The sequence below is a fragment of the Periplaneta americana genome, chromosome 5, assembly GCF_040183065.1.
Source record: "Periplaneta americana isolate PAMFEO1 chromosome 5, P.americana_PAMFEO1_priV1, whole genome shotgun sequence".
NCBI classification, from domain to species: Eukaryota; Metazoa; Arthropoda; class Insecta; order Blattodea; family Blattidae; genus Periplaneta; species Periplaneta americana.
The window spans coordinates 59,253,714-59,270,110 of NC_091121.1; the positions used below are offsets into that span (position 1 = coordinate 59,253,714).

At 37.5% G+C, this 16,397-nt stretch overlaps 2 protein-coding genes across 4 annotated transcripts in view; both read right to left on the minus strand.

Annotated features, from left to right (window-relative positions):
- The window catches only part of LOC138699687 (protein C1orf43 homolog), a 6,683-nt gene extending 1,958 nt beyond the window's left edge, over positions 1 to 4,725 (minus strand). The window contains exons 1-4 of one of the 3 annotated variants that reach the window (XM_069825751.1): positions 4,467 to 4,725; positions 4,148 to 4,324; positions 3,466 to 3,628; positions 2,796 to 3,015 (exon numbers count right to left, since the gene is read on the minus strand). In XM_069825751.1, coding sequence (XP_069681852.1) covers positions 2,796 to 3,015; positions 3,466 to 3,628; positions 4,148 to 4,306 — 542 coding nt within the window. In that variant the 5' untranslated portion in view covers positions 4,307 to 4,324; positions 4,467 to 4,725. Of the gene's footprint in view, positions 1 to 2,795; positions 3,016 to 3,465; positions 3,629 to 4,147; positions 4,325 to 4,400 lie in introns of all 3 variants that reach the window. The other 2 variants (XM_069825750.1, XM_069825749.1) reach the window with 2 other exon arrangements.
- Positions 4,726 to 11,502: 6,777 nt separating this feature from the next.
- Positions 11,503 to 16,277, minus strand: LOC138699690 (uncharacterized). Its single transcript, XM_069825759.1, has 7 exons — positions 15,852 to 16,277; positions 15,425 to 15,647; positions 15,233 to 15,348; positions 14,969 to 15,082; positions 14,772 to 14,890; positions 13,181 to 13,757; positions 11,503 to 12,253 (listed from the first exon to the last, which is right to left on the minus strand). Exons 1-7 carry the CDS (start codon positions 15,982 to 15,984, stop codon positions 11,607 to 11,609), a joined length of 1,929 nt encoding a protein of 642 aa, XP_069681860.1. The 5' UTR covers positions 15,985 to 16,277; the 3' UTR covers positions 11,503 to 11,606.
- Between the last annotated feature and the right edge of the window lie 120 nt (positions 16,278 to 16,397).

The following is a 16,397-nucleotide window of genomic DNA, read 5'->3' on the forward strand; positions in this document are numbered from 1 at the left end:
TTTTAGTACTGACATACCACGGATTAAATGTCTGTGACTGCTAGGACAGACAGAAACTCATGACTAGAAGGCTGTAAAAGTAAGCAGGGATTGTTTGAAAGAAAAATATATAGAATGTTAAAAAAATAAACATTTTGGATGACTGTAGAAATTTTACATCAACTGCTAATTTTAGAATTCAGTTAATTAAATTGACTCTAAAATAAAAACACAGTTTTATAGTACTATTACTTCTAAGAAAATTCACTTATTTTCAAAAATTATACGAAACTTAATATGCAAATTAGTCTGAATAAACAAAACACTGCTCTGTAGTATGTTAAAACTTGTAATTAATGAACTGTGGATATCATATTTAAATTTTCTTTTAACTAGTGTCAGGTACTTGACTGTTCGTCATTCACCCATATAAAGTCAGTTATATAGAGTATAGACCAATTTACCGACAGAGTTGTTTCCCAGGATGTGCCATAGGAGGCTGGTTTAAGCTACACCCACAATGAGATAAGGAAGAATTCCTAGGATGTCACATGAAGACCGGACCTTCCAGAACAAACCCTTGTGTTACCTGTATCACAGCCTTGTCCAACACAAGTTATAAATCAGTACGCTGGGAATCAAACTCAGGCTCACAGGATTATAAATTTAGCACTCTAGCGTGTGGCTGCTCATATTTAAATATTATCCATTAACATTTAAAATACAACTTCAAGCTGAAGTGCTTAACTTTGATTTACATGTATCTAAACAATAAGTCAACTATATTCTTCAAAGTTTTACACAAATTTTCTAGTTGTTTTCAGTGGACGTGTGCCAGATCTGAGTTTTACAGATTCAAATCGAACTGAGGATGATGGAATTTTAAGAAGATGAAAATCTTTAGCATGGGAAATAAAGGTGGATCGTACTTGTCATTTACAGCAAGTTACAAACCTATGAAAGGCCAATTGTTTTTCATATCGAACTTCATCTCATCACTCATTATTCTATCATCAGATTCTAACTTAAGTACCTCTCCTCAGAAATTGAATTCAACAGTGCCAGCTCAGCATAAATTATGAAGAAGTCAAAGAGCATTACGACATTTTCTTTTTGGACATATAATGGGAGGGCTTCTATTTCCAGAAAGATCGAGTAAGTACATATTCTGAATAAATGAAATATATCTCAGTTGTCCACAAATGTACGATATTTCTCTTTGTAAAGGAATATAGAACATTCACCACCACCATCATCATCATTATATTGACTGATTATTAATCTTGTCGAAAAGCCCCATTTAACATGGTCTAATATAACGCTAATTCGTATTTAACGCAGGGGCAAGTATGTCCCTCAATAAAAATATTAATTTTAGTGCAATATTTTTACTTTTAAAAATTCAGTGAAATACAGTGGACTGCATACAGTGTTTCTTCAATATAATTTGTCATTCTGTAGTCAGATATGCCACAGTCCTCAGGACACAATGACTTGGTTCGGGGTAAAAGTGCATTCCAAGGGATTTTGCAAAACTAATGTGATATAAACCATACCTTATCAGGTCTTCAGTACAATTGTCTGAGAGATGGCCTTCACTTTTCAGAAATCTTGAAAAGCTGTTGAAGTTATAAGTCTTTTTTAGTCTGTATCACACATCCTGAGTGTTGAGTTTAATAAACGTGGAGTGATGTCGCAGAAATGCAAAGCATAGTGAGTGATATACTCAAAATTATCGATTGTATAAAGAACAGGGAAACAAAGCAAGTTTATTGCAAGAGTGCATGGCATCCCACCCAGAGGGAACAATCAGATGGATGGAAGAAGAACATAAACTTAGAATACTTGTGAACACCATTGACGTTTGAGTGGGGTTACAAAGAAAAAAAAAAGACTAAAATTAAGTAAAGAAAGCGAACTAGATGAGACAATGTTCATAAGGTGGCTTTTAATAAAACAAAGTGGAGGAGTACCACTCTCAGGACTGGTTATCAGAGTCAAGCTGTGAAATTCCATTATGAATAAAATATATGATAATCATTAAAACAAAAAAGATCCCCAATAGCCTTAAAAAAAAGTATTTTTGAAACAGTTAAACAGTTCAAATATCTTGGTGTTTTGATAGACAATGACAGAAAATATGAAGTACTTAACAGACTACATAATGCAAACAAAACTTTTTATGCTCTTCACAAATTATTATCTTCCCGTTTTTTAACCAGAAATTTAAAAATAATTTTGTGCAAAACACTAATCTAACCTGTATCTTTATTATATGGATCGGAAATGTGGAGATTAACTAAAAAGGAAAAAAACACAAATTAATGGTTTTTTTAAAACAAAGATTAAATTGGGCAGGACATGTTATACGTATGGATGACTCGAGCAGTGCAAAATGAATATATATGAACACCTTTAACAACACAAGGCTACTGGGAAGACCTCGAAGTAGATAGAAAGATGAAATTCAGAGGGAATGCATGTAAATGGGAATTACTAACTGGGAGGAACTAGCAAAAGACAGAACTGAGTGGAAACGTTTTGTGAGATCGACATGTTCCATAATGTCCTTTGTTGTTGTTGTTATTGTAATAATGCATTAGGTTACAGGCTTTGTCACACTAGTCACATTCTGATATACTGTGGTAAGCTACAATGCGGGGGTGAAGTATGTCCCTTAACAACATAATTGAATAGAGCTTCTACTGTACTATTATATATTTCTTTTTTGAACTTGGTTGCAGAACAAATAATGGATTAAATCCTAACAGAGACAGTAATGTTTAGGCACATGGACCTGGTTTAGCAGCACTTACGCATCCAGCAGCTTGAGCAGCAGCTTAGAGTACACCTGGTACTCGTCATCACCAAACTCGCTGGGGTCATGGCGTGCATGCTCATATAAGTCACAGAACTGGTGTACCAATTTCTGTCCCAGACCATTCAGTGGAGCTGCCAATGTTGTAAGCAGGTATGCCCGTAGGTTCTCAGTAGGGTGGCGCTGCAGGCAGCTGTCCTGCTTTGTGATCTCCCGCTCTGCAAGGAAACACAAACCAACTGTGCTCATTGCTGTAGTGATCACCATACTTGTCATTGGAGAATTCAAACCAGCTGAAGGCGATAGATTTTTATAGAGCAATTAAAGTCCTTGGCATAGCTTCTTTCCTTTGGAAGAGAAGCAGAAGTCCATTAGGTTAGCACATAAATGAACCCTGACTCACAAAATTCTAGAACTGTTCCTTGCCTGACCAACTTTCCTTACTCTGTGGACAGGTATCACTATAGGACAAACCCCATAAGATTGCTGAGATCTCTGACTGAAATAGCCGAAAAAGAGGGATGCACCAAGCCTTCGAAGGCCGCAGATTTTTTTCCTACATCTGTTTGATACATATTTCAAATATCTCTATTGTCAAAACATAAATTTAAAATAAGAAAGAATGTAGTGCACTGTATATTAAGGGAAAAAGCACTTTAACACAGTACCTAGCAATTTGACATCATCAACTGCTTTCAGGCGGAAATAGTGTGGTGGCAGCTCAGATCCTGGTTGCAAAATGTAGCGAGAATCATTGTTATTTATTAGTTGTGGCTCATACACAATCCGTGGAATGACATCAATCCTTCGATCAATCTCCCTCTTCAATGACTGTAAAAAAATCAGATACACAAGATTTACATACATAATGACCTTTGCCAATATAATAACAAGCCATAGTTTGAAAGCATTATTTCTTGAGTTCGAGCCTTCTAAATTTATAATTAGTATGGGTATGAAGTTGTTCAAATATGTCAAAACATATATACTTACGTCCTAATTACTTATAATTTTACAAGACTCAAACTCAGGAATAGGCTAATGCTCTCACTGGATTGAACTGTGGCTTATTATATGGGCAAGGGTCAATATGTATATAACGTTTTACATTTTTTTGGAACCATTCCTTCAAAGGTAGACTCAAGAGCCCTACACCAATCGAAAGCCTTAAATAATTGCAGGTCATGCCTTGCGAAATCCGGACATATGTAACTCTATAAGTACTCATTTAAAATCTCACTTACGAATATATAGAGTTAAATTTATTCCAAAATATTCAAGATTGACTGTGAATGTGGACCTATGTATGTATATTTGTGCGTGCATTTCTGGTCGCTGCACCGCACTTACTTTCTTTGCACCATGTCCAATTGGTACATGTGGACCACGCCTGGATCGCAAGGCAAATCTCATTATCTGTCTCTTGGCAAAAAGGAAGAACAGGATAAAAGTAAGCACTCCACAGGCTATGATGATGACAACTGTCACGCCAGACAACTCTTCTGCCATAACTAGTATAGACAGTATCTGAAAGAAGAAAGACGTTAAATTTTTTCCTTCGTAGCTGAAGTGATCAACCATCCCATTTTATTAATGTGCTAACCTAAAATGTAACCTCAAAATTTTTAGTTGTCAATTCTTGTGTTCCCTGATAGTGTTAACCACGTACTGCCCTCAGATTCTATCTGCTACATATTTCTGGATGCTTTTATTTTACAGTCAGCGACATTATACAAAGCAACATTCTTCATTCAAACATATTCAAATCATCCTTTCCCTCTATTGCCTCCCGTGGCTGCCTATATAGCGACTGCACACCGCAGTGCACCCACTGTACGTCAAACACAAGTAACACAGATCATAATCATATGTTTTGTGTATATCTGCCAAAATCCCCATTACACGCGACGAAAGTCTCTGAACTTGCATCAATTTCGTTGTTTGTCAATATTGCCAACATAATGAACGTTTATTCCCTTGATTGAATACAATTTGTACGCTACAGCAGGCGTACAATTCCTGGGTACAATACAGGGAATGAAATGAGCATTCAGGAAGATTTTCATTATTTACACAGAAATATAAGGTTCTGGATTACCGAAAATGTATGTACACACTATCACAGTCTAGTATATACAGTCGCGAAGCTCAATACGTAGTAAATATGCAAACATTAGGTAGTTGCTCACCACTAGGATCGCTAATATCGCCTCATTACAGACAATGCAAAATAGTACCGTCACAGTCTATTGTTTCTAGCACCCTCAAAACTCAAGCTTCGTGACTGTATATAGTAGACTGTGTTTATACGTTGGATGAATGTTTCCTTTACAGCAGCTGAAGTTCACATTTTCGATGTTTGTTCAATATATATATATATATATATATATATATATATATATATATATAGGAACTTATTTGTCAAAATTTTTAGAGATTTTATAACCTAAATTTAAGTAATTTAACAAAATTAAAACCCGGTTCCCACGGTGCGTGTTTCCCTGTAAGCTTGGTGCTGTGCTGGAACACTGTTGGGTCCCGTGTTTGTTTTTACGAGAGTTACCACACAGTCTACTATATACAGTCACGAAGCTTGAGTTTTGAGGGTGCTAGAAACAATAGACTGTGACGGTACTATTTTGCATTATCCTGTAATGAGCATTGAGCTGGTAATGAGGCGATATTAGCGATCCTAGTGATGAGCAACTATCTAATGTTTGCATATTTACTATGTATTGAACTTCGCGACTGTATATACTAGACTGTGGTTACCATAGTTACCATTCATACGCAGCGGACTCTCAATTCAAATTATGCCTATGGTAAAATCGTCTTCTGCTTCATCTGTTGCCAACACTCATGATGAAAACGAGACTAAACCATTATTGGAAAACAACTAAAGTTTTACATTAACAACAGTAAAAAATTGATACATAAAGACAAAGGCAAATTAGTAAAATAAAAAAAAAACTTTCATACCCAGGGTGCGAATTAACGGGAGGGATGGGGGGATCCACCCCCTGTTCAAAAGTTACCCCCCCTCTCATAAATTCATATTAACATCTCTGCCAGGGATAACTTCTATCCCCCCTCACAAAATATAATTGTTCTGGTACGAGTTTATGTACTTTATAAAGTAAGCAAAGAAAATAATATTGATGTATTATCATCACCAGCAAGCTCACAACAATCAATAACTTAGGAATTACACATCTTATCTTAAGCCTGCTCATGGCTATCTTAATTAAGGGGCGTATTTTGCGGGCTACCGGGGCTACTGGCGGTAGCCCAAGGAAATTACAAAAGAAAAAGTTTATAATATAACATAATGTAATAATTTTGTATTATTAGTTTTACCATAGTAATTAAAATTAAAGTAATTGTTAGATATATTTTGTGTAATAATAGGGTCAGCGGTAGCCCAAACCCTTTAACCAGTATACGCCACTATAATTATTATGATCAAGATGCAAGACAAGCAATTCAGTGCAACCAAGTGTTGAGCCATATTGAATGACGATTATAATAACTTTATGTATGGTATTCTCTATCTAGGATTCTATCCCCCCCCCCTCATCAGAAATCTTAATTCGCCCCTGTTCATACTCATATCTATTGTTGCCCTGAGCACAAAGGGGAAGTAATAGGGAACTCAAAAAGCCCTGTTCGTGTCCTTTTCATTTACACTGCCTTATAAACAAATAGTAAAACACTGTGCATCAGTGGTGAATTTCAGGCAACCAGCAAGAGCCGAAAGTTCGTAAAAGCTATGATGCCTGTCTTATATAATCCATCACTGAGAAATGCTTACCTTCCTGTCTACTCGAAACATTGTCTCAGCTGGAGAAGTTAAAGGTTAGTCTGCAGTGACTCAATTGAGTTATTAGTGCCCAGGCCTGAGCTATTGCTTGACAAGCTGTTAATCTTGATAATTCCAATGTGCTTGTGCTAGAATGAAAGGGCACACCTTGTTTTCATTCACACCAATAATGAGTTGATGTCTTCACATTCGTCCTTCAGCAGACCAGTGGAATCTTCGTTGCCACATAGTTGTTCTAATGTTGACTTCCTAACTGTAAGGTAAGAAAAGATACCAAAGGAAGAAAACAGAGTATCCATAATGCAGTTGTTAGGAAAATTATACTATAAGGTCAGAAATTTGGCAGACTAAAAAAGAGGAGGAAACGAAATTATTGGCAATGGAAATGGACTTTTGAAGAACAAACAGGACATCAAAAATGGAAATAATCAGAAATTAAATAATTCAAGAAGAAATGGAAGTACCGGTAACACAAACTACAGTGGAGGAAATTAGGACAAAACAACTATATGGTATGGGCATGCAAAACAAATGGAAGACAGACGACTTCCTGAGAGTGATGAACTGAAAACCCATTGGAAGGAAAAGAAGACGACCACGAAAATCATGGCAGAATGATATAAATGAAGAAATGAAGAGTAGAGATATTCCTGAAAATCCAGAAAGAGAGGGAAGCTTGAAGATTGAGTGTGTGGAAGATGCAGTAATGCATAAATAAAAACCGCACAATAAATAAATGTATGCGTGCGCACATGCGTGTGCTAAAGTAAACCTAACTAAAGACTGACTACACTATGTCATTTTGACTTTGAGGTTCCCATAGTGATGTCCAAGACAAAATGATTACCAACACTATGTTGTTTAAAATATGACTTATTAATGTGAAATACGCAGGATCAAGGGGTTAATTTTTTAGATATTTCAAACAGAAAAGTTAAATACAATTTTGCTCATTTTGCTTACGTTTCGAGAAAATGGTAAGGATGTGCCAGCACCATTTAAAGGAGTATTATTTTGACCAGGAATTCCACAAAGAAACAGCCGAGGACCAGAAAACATACCAAATTTCCTGCTGCTCTTTCATCCAAAGCTTGGCAGGAATATTTTGAAAAGAAAGAAAAGGATAAGAAGCAAAAAGAAAAGGAGCTACGAAAACTTCAAAGAGAAGAAAAGAAAAAAAGTAGTGCTAAAGTAGCAAGGCCTCCAACTCCAAGTATTGTTTCGAGTTCGGATTCAGAGATAACTATTCATGACAGCAGCAGTGAAATCTCTCTTCATGATCTTGCAGAAGAAATGGAAGCTGAAAATCACATTTTCTCAGAAGGAACCAGTCTTCAAGTTGGCAAGTGAGTGTTATAGGAGCTTTTAACGGTGAGAAATGTGAAAGAAAACATTACACTTGACTCATAGTTGGTGGAAGAGTTATTGAACCAAATATGAAATTTGTGAGAAAAGTGCCAAGTAAGTAGTTCTTGTGTATTTGTGTGGCCTGATTGTGATATATTAGGTGTTCAGAAAAAAAAAAAAAAAACAATAAAAATTTGCTTGAATCAAACCCTGGCAGGCGTGGAGAGCTAATTTTCAATGTTTCCTTCTCTGTATATAATATTCAGTAAGTAGACCTAAATAGCTTGTAGATTTAGAGCAAGGCTGCTCAAACGTATCACAATGCATGTGCCATCAGCTGCATCACTGTGGAGTGCACAGTGCACTCAGAACCTCAACAGAGTACAGGTGGGGGTAAGGTTGTAGCTATTGCAGCTCGCATTCTACCCTGTCAGATTTAGGTAAATAAACGTAATTTATTCACATTTAATACATCCCAATGTCTAAGCAATGGGAAAGGAAATAGATGCTTCACTTAAAAGAGAATTCTTATCTTTCTTCTGGAATCTATTCTGTCACTTACCCTTAATGCACTTCATTTCTGGTTTAACAATATTGTGGCAACTGTCTGGAATGTTCTGGTGGTATCTGGTTGGGTCGGGGAGTTTCGCGCGCATCTGGCAGAGAGGGGGGCGTGGGGAAGCGGAACTCGGAATTTGGTAGACACTGTGGCGTGGCATGGGGTGAAGGGAGAAAGAGCTACGGTCCCGATGCGGAGCGAAGAGAGAGAGCAGGGGAAAACATCTGGAAGCAGTTCTCTCCCGAAGATTCTGTAAGCCATGCGGATCGAAGTCTCGAGATGTTATGGTCTAGGAATAAAAGCGCGAGCAGCCTTTGGAGAAGTCAATCAATTAGTCAGCTGCGAGAAAGCTAGTTAGTCTTGGACAGCGGAGACGTATCCAGAGGAACTGAGTTCGAGGTGCAGTGAACTTGAGTGAGTCCGTAACTGTGTCAGCATCCAGGCGAAGGCGACGTATATCCGGAAGTCTTGGGTTCGAAGTGCAGTGAACTGTATCTGGAAGGCTTGGGGTTCGACGTACCGTGAACTTGAGTAAGTGAGGTAGAAGAACTAGCCAAGAAGAACGAACTGTGAACTGACAGTTTTGTTTTGTACATAGTGCTTTGTGAATATTAGTTGAAATTAGGAGTACATTGTTGTTCTTCTCAATAATACACGTGTGGAGTGCAATAACGACTACTGTGTTGCTGAGTTGAGTGGAATATCCATTGTTTATGGGTGTTGGTTAAAGTTAGAAATAAAAGTTACAATATTTAGGAGCAACGAGATGGTGCACTGTTTCAAGGGTATTTGGCAGCAGTACATGCCATTCATGAAGACTTCAGGTAAATTTCACATTCATTATTATTACTTTTATTATTATTATTATTATTATTGCTACTTCAACTATTATTATCGACATTCTATTATCTACATAATACATAATTCATGTCTATAGGGCTATATTTCTAATCCTAAATCTTGTCTTCTAGGACATCACTAGACTGTGCTCAGTGTTCGATATCTATGTGAGGCCATTTTCCCTGAACACGAAAGATGCTCCAGAACAATGCAATTTATTAGAACTCTTGGAGTTACAGTTCAGTACTCAGCAATGGGATATATTTTACGCAGAACGGAATTTGCTTGCCACTTATGTATGTGAAAGGTTTTTCTCTGAGTTTAAGAATATGAAACCAAGACAACGATCGGGTATGATGGACGCAAACCTGAAATATATTTTAAGGATCTCCATCAGTCAAACAATTGTCTCTCATATTACTGGCATTATTTCAAGATTACAAAAATGTTGATAAATAAATAAAAGTGCTACCTTAATAATAATAATCCGTGGCACGACAGCCCATGGAGGACCATGACCGACCAGACAGCTGCTGGTCTCACATCCACATGCCAAAGGAGAAGTGCTACTTTGCACAGTTTTTCTATTCAAAATGTGCCGTATGCAAAATTCCTCTACAATCCTGCGAGTATTATGCGCAACTACTGAGTGCAGAGTGAGACAGAGCAACAGAGAGAGACAAATAGTCTGGCAGCAGTAAGTGGTGGAGGAGGGGTACACTTCCTACGAAGCAACTTTGCACAATGAATTGCACAGTGAGCAGCCCTAATTTAGAATATTGTAATTTGTGTTAATTCATGTTCTATCTCTAGGAATTAGAATTGCTACTATTGACCCTTTTTGCAATAATGTTAACCTAGTTAATAAATGAATTTTGTTATTAATCTTTTTTAAAAAAAGATAACTTTCTCTCCACGTCCTGCAGAGATCTTTCATAAACCTAATTTGGGATCCCTAATACATTTGAAGGGCATAAAACAACTTTTTAATTAGGACTGTTACTGTTTTACTTGTAACATTGTGAACCATGTCTATTACTGAAGAATGTCTGCCAAAGACTGGGTTCTTGAGTGTCAATCAATGGAAATTTTCTAGTTCCTTATTGAATTTTTTTTTTTTGCTGAAAAATGATTATGGTTTCCTAACTTGAAAGTATTTTATAAATATGGCATAATTTTATATAGTACAGGGAAAAAAATTATAGCCCTACCTTTAAAAAATAAAATTGTACAAATTCTTTTATAATGTGTTGCCTTAAAGTGTCAATCAATGGTGTCACTGCTATATAGGCTATAGAGAGTGAACCGTAAATAATGTCATTAAATTCAGGGGGTTCTTTGTGATATTTCAAACAAAAAAAGTTTAATACAATTTTGCTCGTTTTTGCTTCCTTTCCGAGATAATAATTGTTTTATATAAAACATTTCATTACCGTTGATTTAATTCCCAACATGCTCAGTCAATTTAAGAGAGCAGTATACTATGATGATAAATGATCAAAGAATGTTAGTGTTGTCCTTCTAATATTCTATGAAATTCGATCGGAACAAATGTAACATTTTAAAATTCCATTTCAGAACGAAAAGTTACATTTGTCCGGATCAAATTTCTGCACATTTAAAAGACAAAACTAAAATTCTTCCTATCATTTATTTTATTATCATAATACACTGATCTCTTAAGTTGACTGAACATATTGGGAATTAAATCAATGGCTTTCCCAGAACATGCTATGAAAAATATCTATCTCTCTCTCTCTTTTCTTGTATTGAGCACTTGTGGTGCAATTTTTATATAAAATGGCCTAATTACAATTTTAAATTGCACTATCGTAATTACTAGACTGTAAAAAGCTTATTTTTCACATCCTTTCTTCGACATATTTTCGTATCAACTTCCTGATATCGTGATATCCCACATGCTAACCAAAGGACGACTGACGAATTTTTACTCCAAAAAGTGATTTTGACTGTTACACTACAGCGCATTGATCTTTGAGCATCATCAATCTGAACTGAGCTGTACTTTCGTATATTCTGAAACATAAATGTAAAACAAAGTCCTTTGGTCTGATTTGGCATATTTATACTGTACTCGGTAATTTTAAACATGCAGAAGGTTTAGAATTGAAATGCCACTTCAGATTTATATTACTTTTTTTATTGCAACTCAGACAATTTCTATTAACAAAGAATACAATACTGAAATCACAGCCTTTGAGTTATCACTTCAACAATAGCACTTAGTCGCACATTGCATCATCTGATGACGCAGTGTCATCACTAGCCTCCCTGCTGAATGCTTCATATTCTTCTCTGCAGATATCACTAGGCACACTCTCCCCTGAATCTACCTCCACCTCTACCTCTGACACCGATGACTTGTCTGATTTGTCGACCTGTTCCATTTCATCACTGTTATTATCTTCATCTATTTTCCACTCTTCATCAGTCTTCCATTCGTCTGCATCACTCTCCTGTTCGTTTTCCTCTTCTTCTATTTCCTCTTCCTCTATCATCTCCGAGCTGAACGCAAACTCGTCACTGCCAAAGTCTTCTTCATCAAAATCATCGTCATCATTATAAATGTCATCTTCGAAATCATCGTCCATAAATGGGTCCCATGATGTCTCATCTGAGTCAGCATCGCAGCCTTGTACACACACACTGCTCTCGAAGGTGTAGAGTGTAGCCCCCAGCTGCAGACGAGCAGCTGCAATCTCAAAACGGGGCACTAATGAGGGTGGTAGCTTCAGCAGTGTTACAAGGCGTTGTATGCAGGATGCATTGAGTGCCATCACTGAATCCAGCTCTTGACAGTCGTCATCCAATGGACTCTCTACGTCCGATTCCACTTGCTTCAGTCTGTTTATCAGATTCCTGGATGTACCTGTGCACACAAGAAGCATAAGTATTCCCAGTCAGGTATGCTACATAAGATCACAAAAAAGAAGTTACACACTTTATAAATCAAAACATGAAATTTTTGGAAGCTCAGTTGTTTCTGACATAAGTGATACATAGTTTTAACGTTATTTGAATTCTATGTACTACAGGAGATGTTCAACATGATGACAATGACACACGCATGGAAAACTGGTTCTCAGTGGGAAGGTGAGCAATTAAACGCAAACTGAATGTCATCAACTGACATCGATTAGTATCATTTCTGATCTGAATTAATACTTGTAATGAATCATCATCAATTCATTCCTATCAGTAAAAGAGCAACAATACGAGAGGAATATGCCATTTTACCGAAGATAAAGAAGTTTAAAATGAGCTGTACTGGAACAGTAATGATGTCTTTTGGAACTCCCCAGATGTGTTACTATTACTGGATTTTCTACAGTTTGAATGAACTGTTAACTAAGATAATTATTATGCAATACTAAAAGCATTAAGAGAAGAGTCTGGTTCCTTTACATGGTAATAACACTGCCCAATCTTAAAGAGCACAGCAAACATTGAACTTGATACAAGATTGCACTGAAAATTATTCAAGTTTTTGACTCAGCAACTTTCATTTCGTTCTTTCGGGACACTATTTCACGTGTGATAGTAACTCAAAGTGTCTTCAACACCAGGAATACTTTTTGTAATGACTTGAGATGAACAACGAATACATAATGTCAGAAACAGCACAATTGTCAGCGAGACTATGTCAAAAAAAAAAAAACAGTGTAAATGAAACACTTTTACATTACATTGCCAGTTCCTATAATGAAAGCCTATCATTGATTTAAGAGTTCTGTGATTTTGTTTCTCTAATCAACTCTTATAAGAGACTCCTGCCGCTCAGATAGGGCATACTTACGAGGGTTCTGCGTAAAGAATACATATTCCAGTATTCTATTCACACACAGCTGCTGCAGTCCAGCACTCAGCTTCCCAAACATAAGCAAAGCAACATCCTGTGGCCGCATAGCCAATGTCAGCAGCGAGTTGAATGGAAATGCTGTCTCATGCGTGCACAAGACTTGGATCTCGTCCAGCACTTTGGGTGGGAAGCAGTCAGATGCAGCTGTGCAGTCCACGACCGGAGATATGGAGCATGAGATTACTTTTTCCAAAAGAGACACGTGGAAAGGCTGAGGCTTCTCATTGGCGTCACTGACGCCAGAAGCAGTGCAAGCAGCCATGTGTCTCACATAGGGGGCAGAGTCCTGCAGCAAAGGTGCCAGGATGGCCGAGACTCCAAAGGAAGACATGTTCAGGTTTTCGGGCCTGTCCCAAGGCTTCTTGCGAGCACACGCAGTAGTTGTAACAAAAGCCCGATCAGAGGGGCTTGCCCCACGGTGAAGCAGCTCCCTGGCCACACTGGGAGATCCAGCAAACATGGCTCGCCACAATGCTGACTCATTTGAGCAGTTCACATCATGCAGTGACAGCACCTGATCAGTGGTAGAGATAAAATTAGCATAACTGACTGATACAAATACAGTGTCACTAGTTGAAGCTGTGCCTGGATAATGGAGATAATTTCTCATTGGACCCATCTTCAACCAGGAACCTACGCCACAATGCTCAAAAGATTACCACACTTATCATTAGACGAGAGATTTGGGGGAGGGGGGGGGGTTTCAAATCATGCCAAGAATGAATTCTTAGCTCCTGGCATAAAGGAAGTAAAGGTGGGAGTCCCGTAACATAGATTTATGGCACATAAAAGACGCCTGTTACTGAATGTAAAGGGTTTATGCAAAATTTACTGGCTGTTTCTCACCAATGGAAAAAAAGCTATAATGGGGCCAACCAAAATTGATGGTTCATACTTGCACAATTTTGCAATCCTGTGCTCAACAAACAAACTAGCTGGCCCCACTTAGTTATCATTATATTATAAGGCATAACCTTGCTTTACAAGAGCCCCTTACCTCAGAAATTAAATCCAATATGTCAGAGTAACAGAGTCTGGGAAGGTCTAAGTGACCATATCTGACTGCATTAGCAACCATTCAACCAAATGTAACTTTTTCTATGGTCAAACAACAAGGCGCCTTGCTATTTTTGTGGTTAGTAGACTCTAAACCTAGGTTTTTTCCAAACTGTACTGTCCTGACCCTAACTTTTAATTTATCGTTTCTTTAAGAAATGTAGGACTACTGATTTTATTACAAGCAGAAAATTTCTCTCAGCTTTTCTGTAAACATCACAGATTTAGTAAACATGAAAGAAAAAAATTGCCTTCATTCAAATTTAATGCAAATCTTTAAAATTAAGAAATGAATAGCTGATACATACTGTCAAGAGTTTCAGCTCCAAACCTCAATGAATGCTGATCAGCAACAAATCACATCCCCAACCTACACATGTTGTATATTATTTATCCCAAGCAGGTGACTCTTAAGTGTTAGGGATACATGCAATGCATTTGAGTTATGAAATCAGCAAGCTGTACTACTGACTTGTGGTTTCCTCTGCCAGATGAGATTTAGTATGTCAAGTGCCTGGTCGCCATGTGAGTAGGTGACAAGGTCCATGAGTGCTGTGGTGCCATGCACATTCCGCCGATCCAGGTCTCCTCCTGCAAAAAAATACCAGCATGAGTGCATTGGAGGGGTTGGAGCACACTTTACTAGCTCTCACTATCTACGCATCGTACCTGCCTCATGTAGTTTCATCACCACCTCTTTTTGAAGATCCAGGTCCGCCATCACGATATGGTACAAAGTAGAGTTTGCCATTGTAGTTGTCACATTGGGATCTCCTCCACAGGCTGAAACCAATTCATAAATTATTCTGTCATTTGATGATAAGCTCCATGGGATTCATACTGACTAAAATTAATCCAAAGTTTAATGTTAGTAACGAAGTGAAATTTTACATTTTTACAATTTCTAGATAAAATAGCTACATAAATATTTACCTAAAAAGACATCCAGAAGTTCTAGAACCTGATCCAGTAATTGATGGAGTGTTAACTGAGTCTCATCATGCAATCCAATTGTGAATAGAGGATCTACGAGATCATCCAGCTCGGAACTGAAACAAATAAATGGATTTCATTTCTCATGTGAAAACTCTGATATTAGCAAAACAAAATTAGCCTGGTACTCACCCATTAGTTCTTGAACCGGAGAGCTGGTCAATGGCTAGCTTGTACAATTCCCAGAGATTCTCCATGGGACTCGGACTAGCCTGCCATTCCACATGTGGTATACGCAGGTTGGGATTGGCTCCACTCTCCACTAACAACCTTGCGAGACGCAAATGTCGTGGAAATTCTCTCAGTTCAGCCGCGCTCGACAAAACTAGAGATAATGGTATGGCTTCAAAGGCACCTGGATTACAAATACAATACAATTACAACAGAAACATCTTAAGAGAAAAGGATGGTAGTTGTTTAATAATCAAAATACGACAGAACTCTCTGGATGCAGTTCTCCCTTTTTTTTATGCAGTAGAGCATACAATAAGACAATATGTGTATAGTCCTAACTCCTATGTATGAGACACTATGTGCAATGTACGTATTTACAGAGTACCTTCATCCAGATAGCCAGGCTCTGTGTTTTCTCGAATGAGATTCTCTGCTGTGCTGAAATCTCCTTTCTCCAGCGCAGATGTAATGGGTGTTTCATTAATTCCTATCTGTGCATGATTAGTAACTCCTGCCATTTTTATGGATAAATTTCAAAACACTAATATTCTATGAACATTGTTAGTATCGTAAAAGTAATAATTGTTATACACTTGATATCAAATAGAATAATAAGTAATATCTCCGTATTATTTTAAATGCTGAACATTTCTAAGTACATTAGGTTAATAAAACAATGATCTATCAGAAAGTGAAATGAATTGTTGGAACAGCTGCGAGCTACATAACACTTCCTAATTTTGTGTTGTTTAAGGTTTTGATTGTATTTTTCTTTTTTCCCCCTCCCCAGGTGACGCGGTAGTGCCATTATATCAGTGTTGCCATATAGTGTGTCACATCCTCTTCGGGATTTTCAGTGTGCGGTCTCCGAAGCAAGACGCTGGTGAGAGCTCACTAGTAATCTTTTGTGTTGGTATTGGTTGGCAGCCAT

What these genes read in the sequence shown, in the direction of transcription:
- LOC138699690 (XM_069825759.1), bottom strand. Translation starts at nt 15,984, where the DNA reads ATGGCAGGAGTTACTAATCATGCACAGATAGGAATTAATGAAACACCC. An exon ending in TCCGGTTCAAGAACTAATGG is followed by an intron (nt 15,349 to 15,424) that starts GTGAGTACCAGG and finishes TATTTGTTTCAG; the next exon opens with TTCCGAGCTGGATGATCTCG. An exon ending in GATGAAACTACATGAGGCAG is followed by an intron (nt 14,891 to 14,968) that starts GTACGATGCGTA and finishes ATTTTTTTGCAG; the next exon opens with GAGGAGACCTGGATCGGCGG.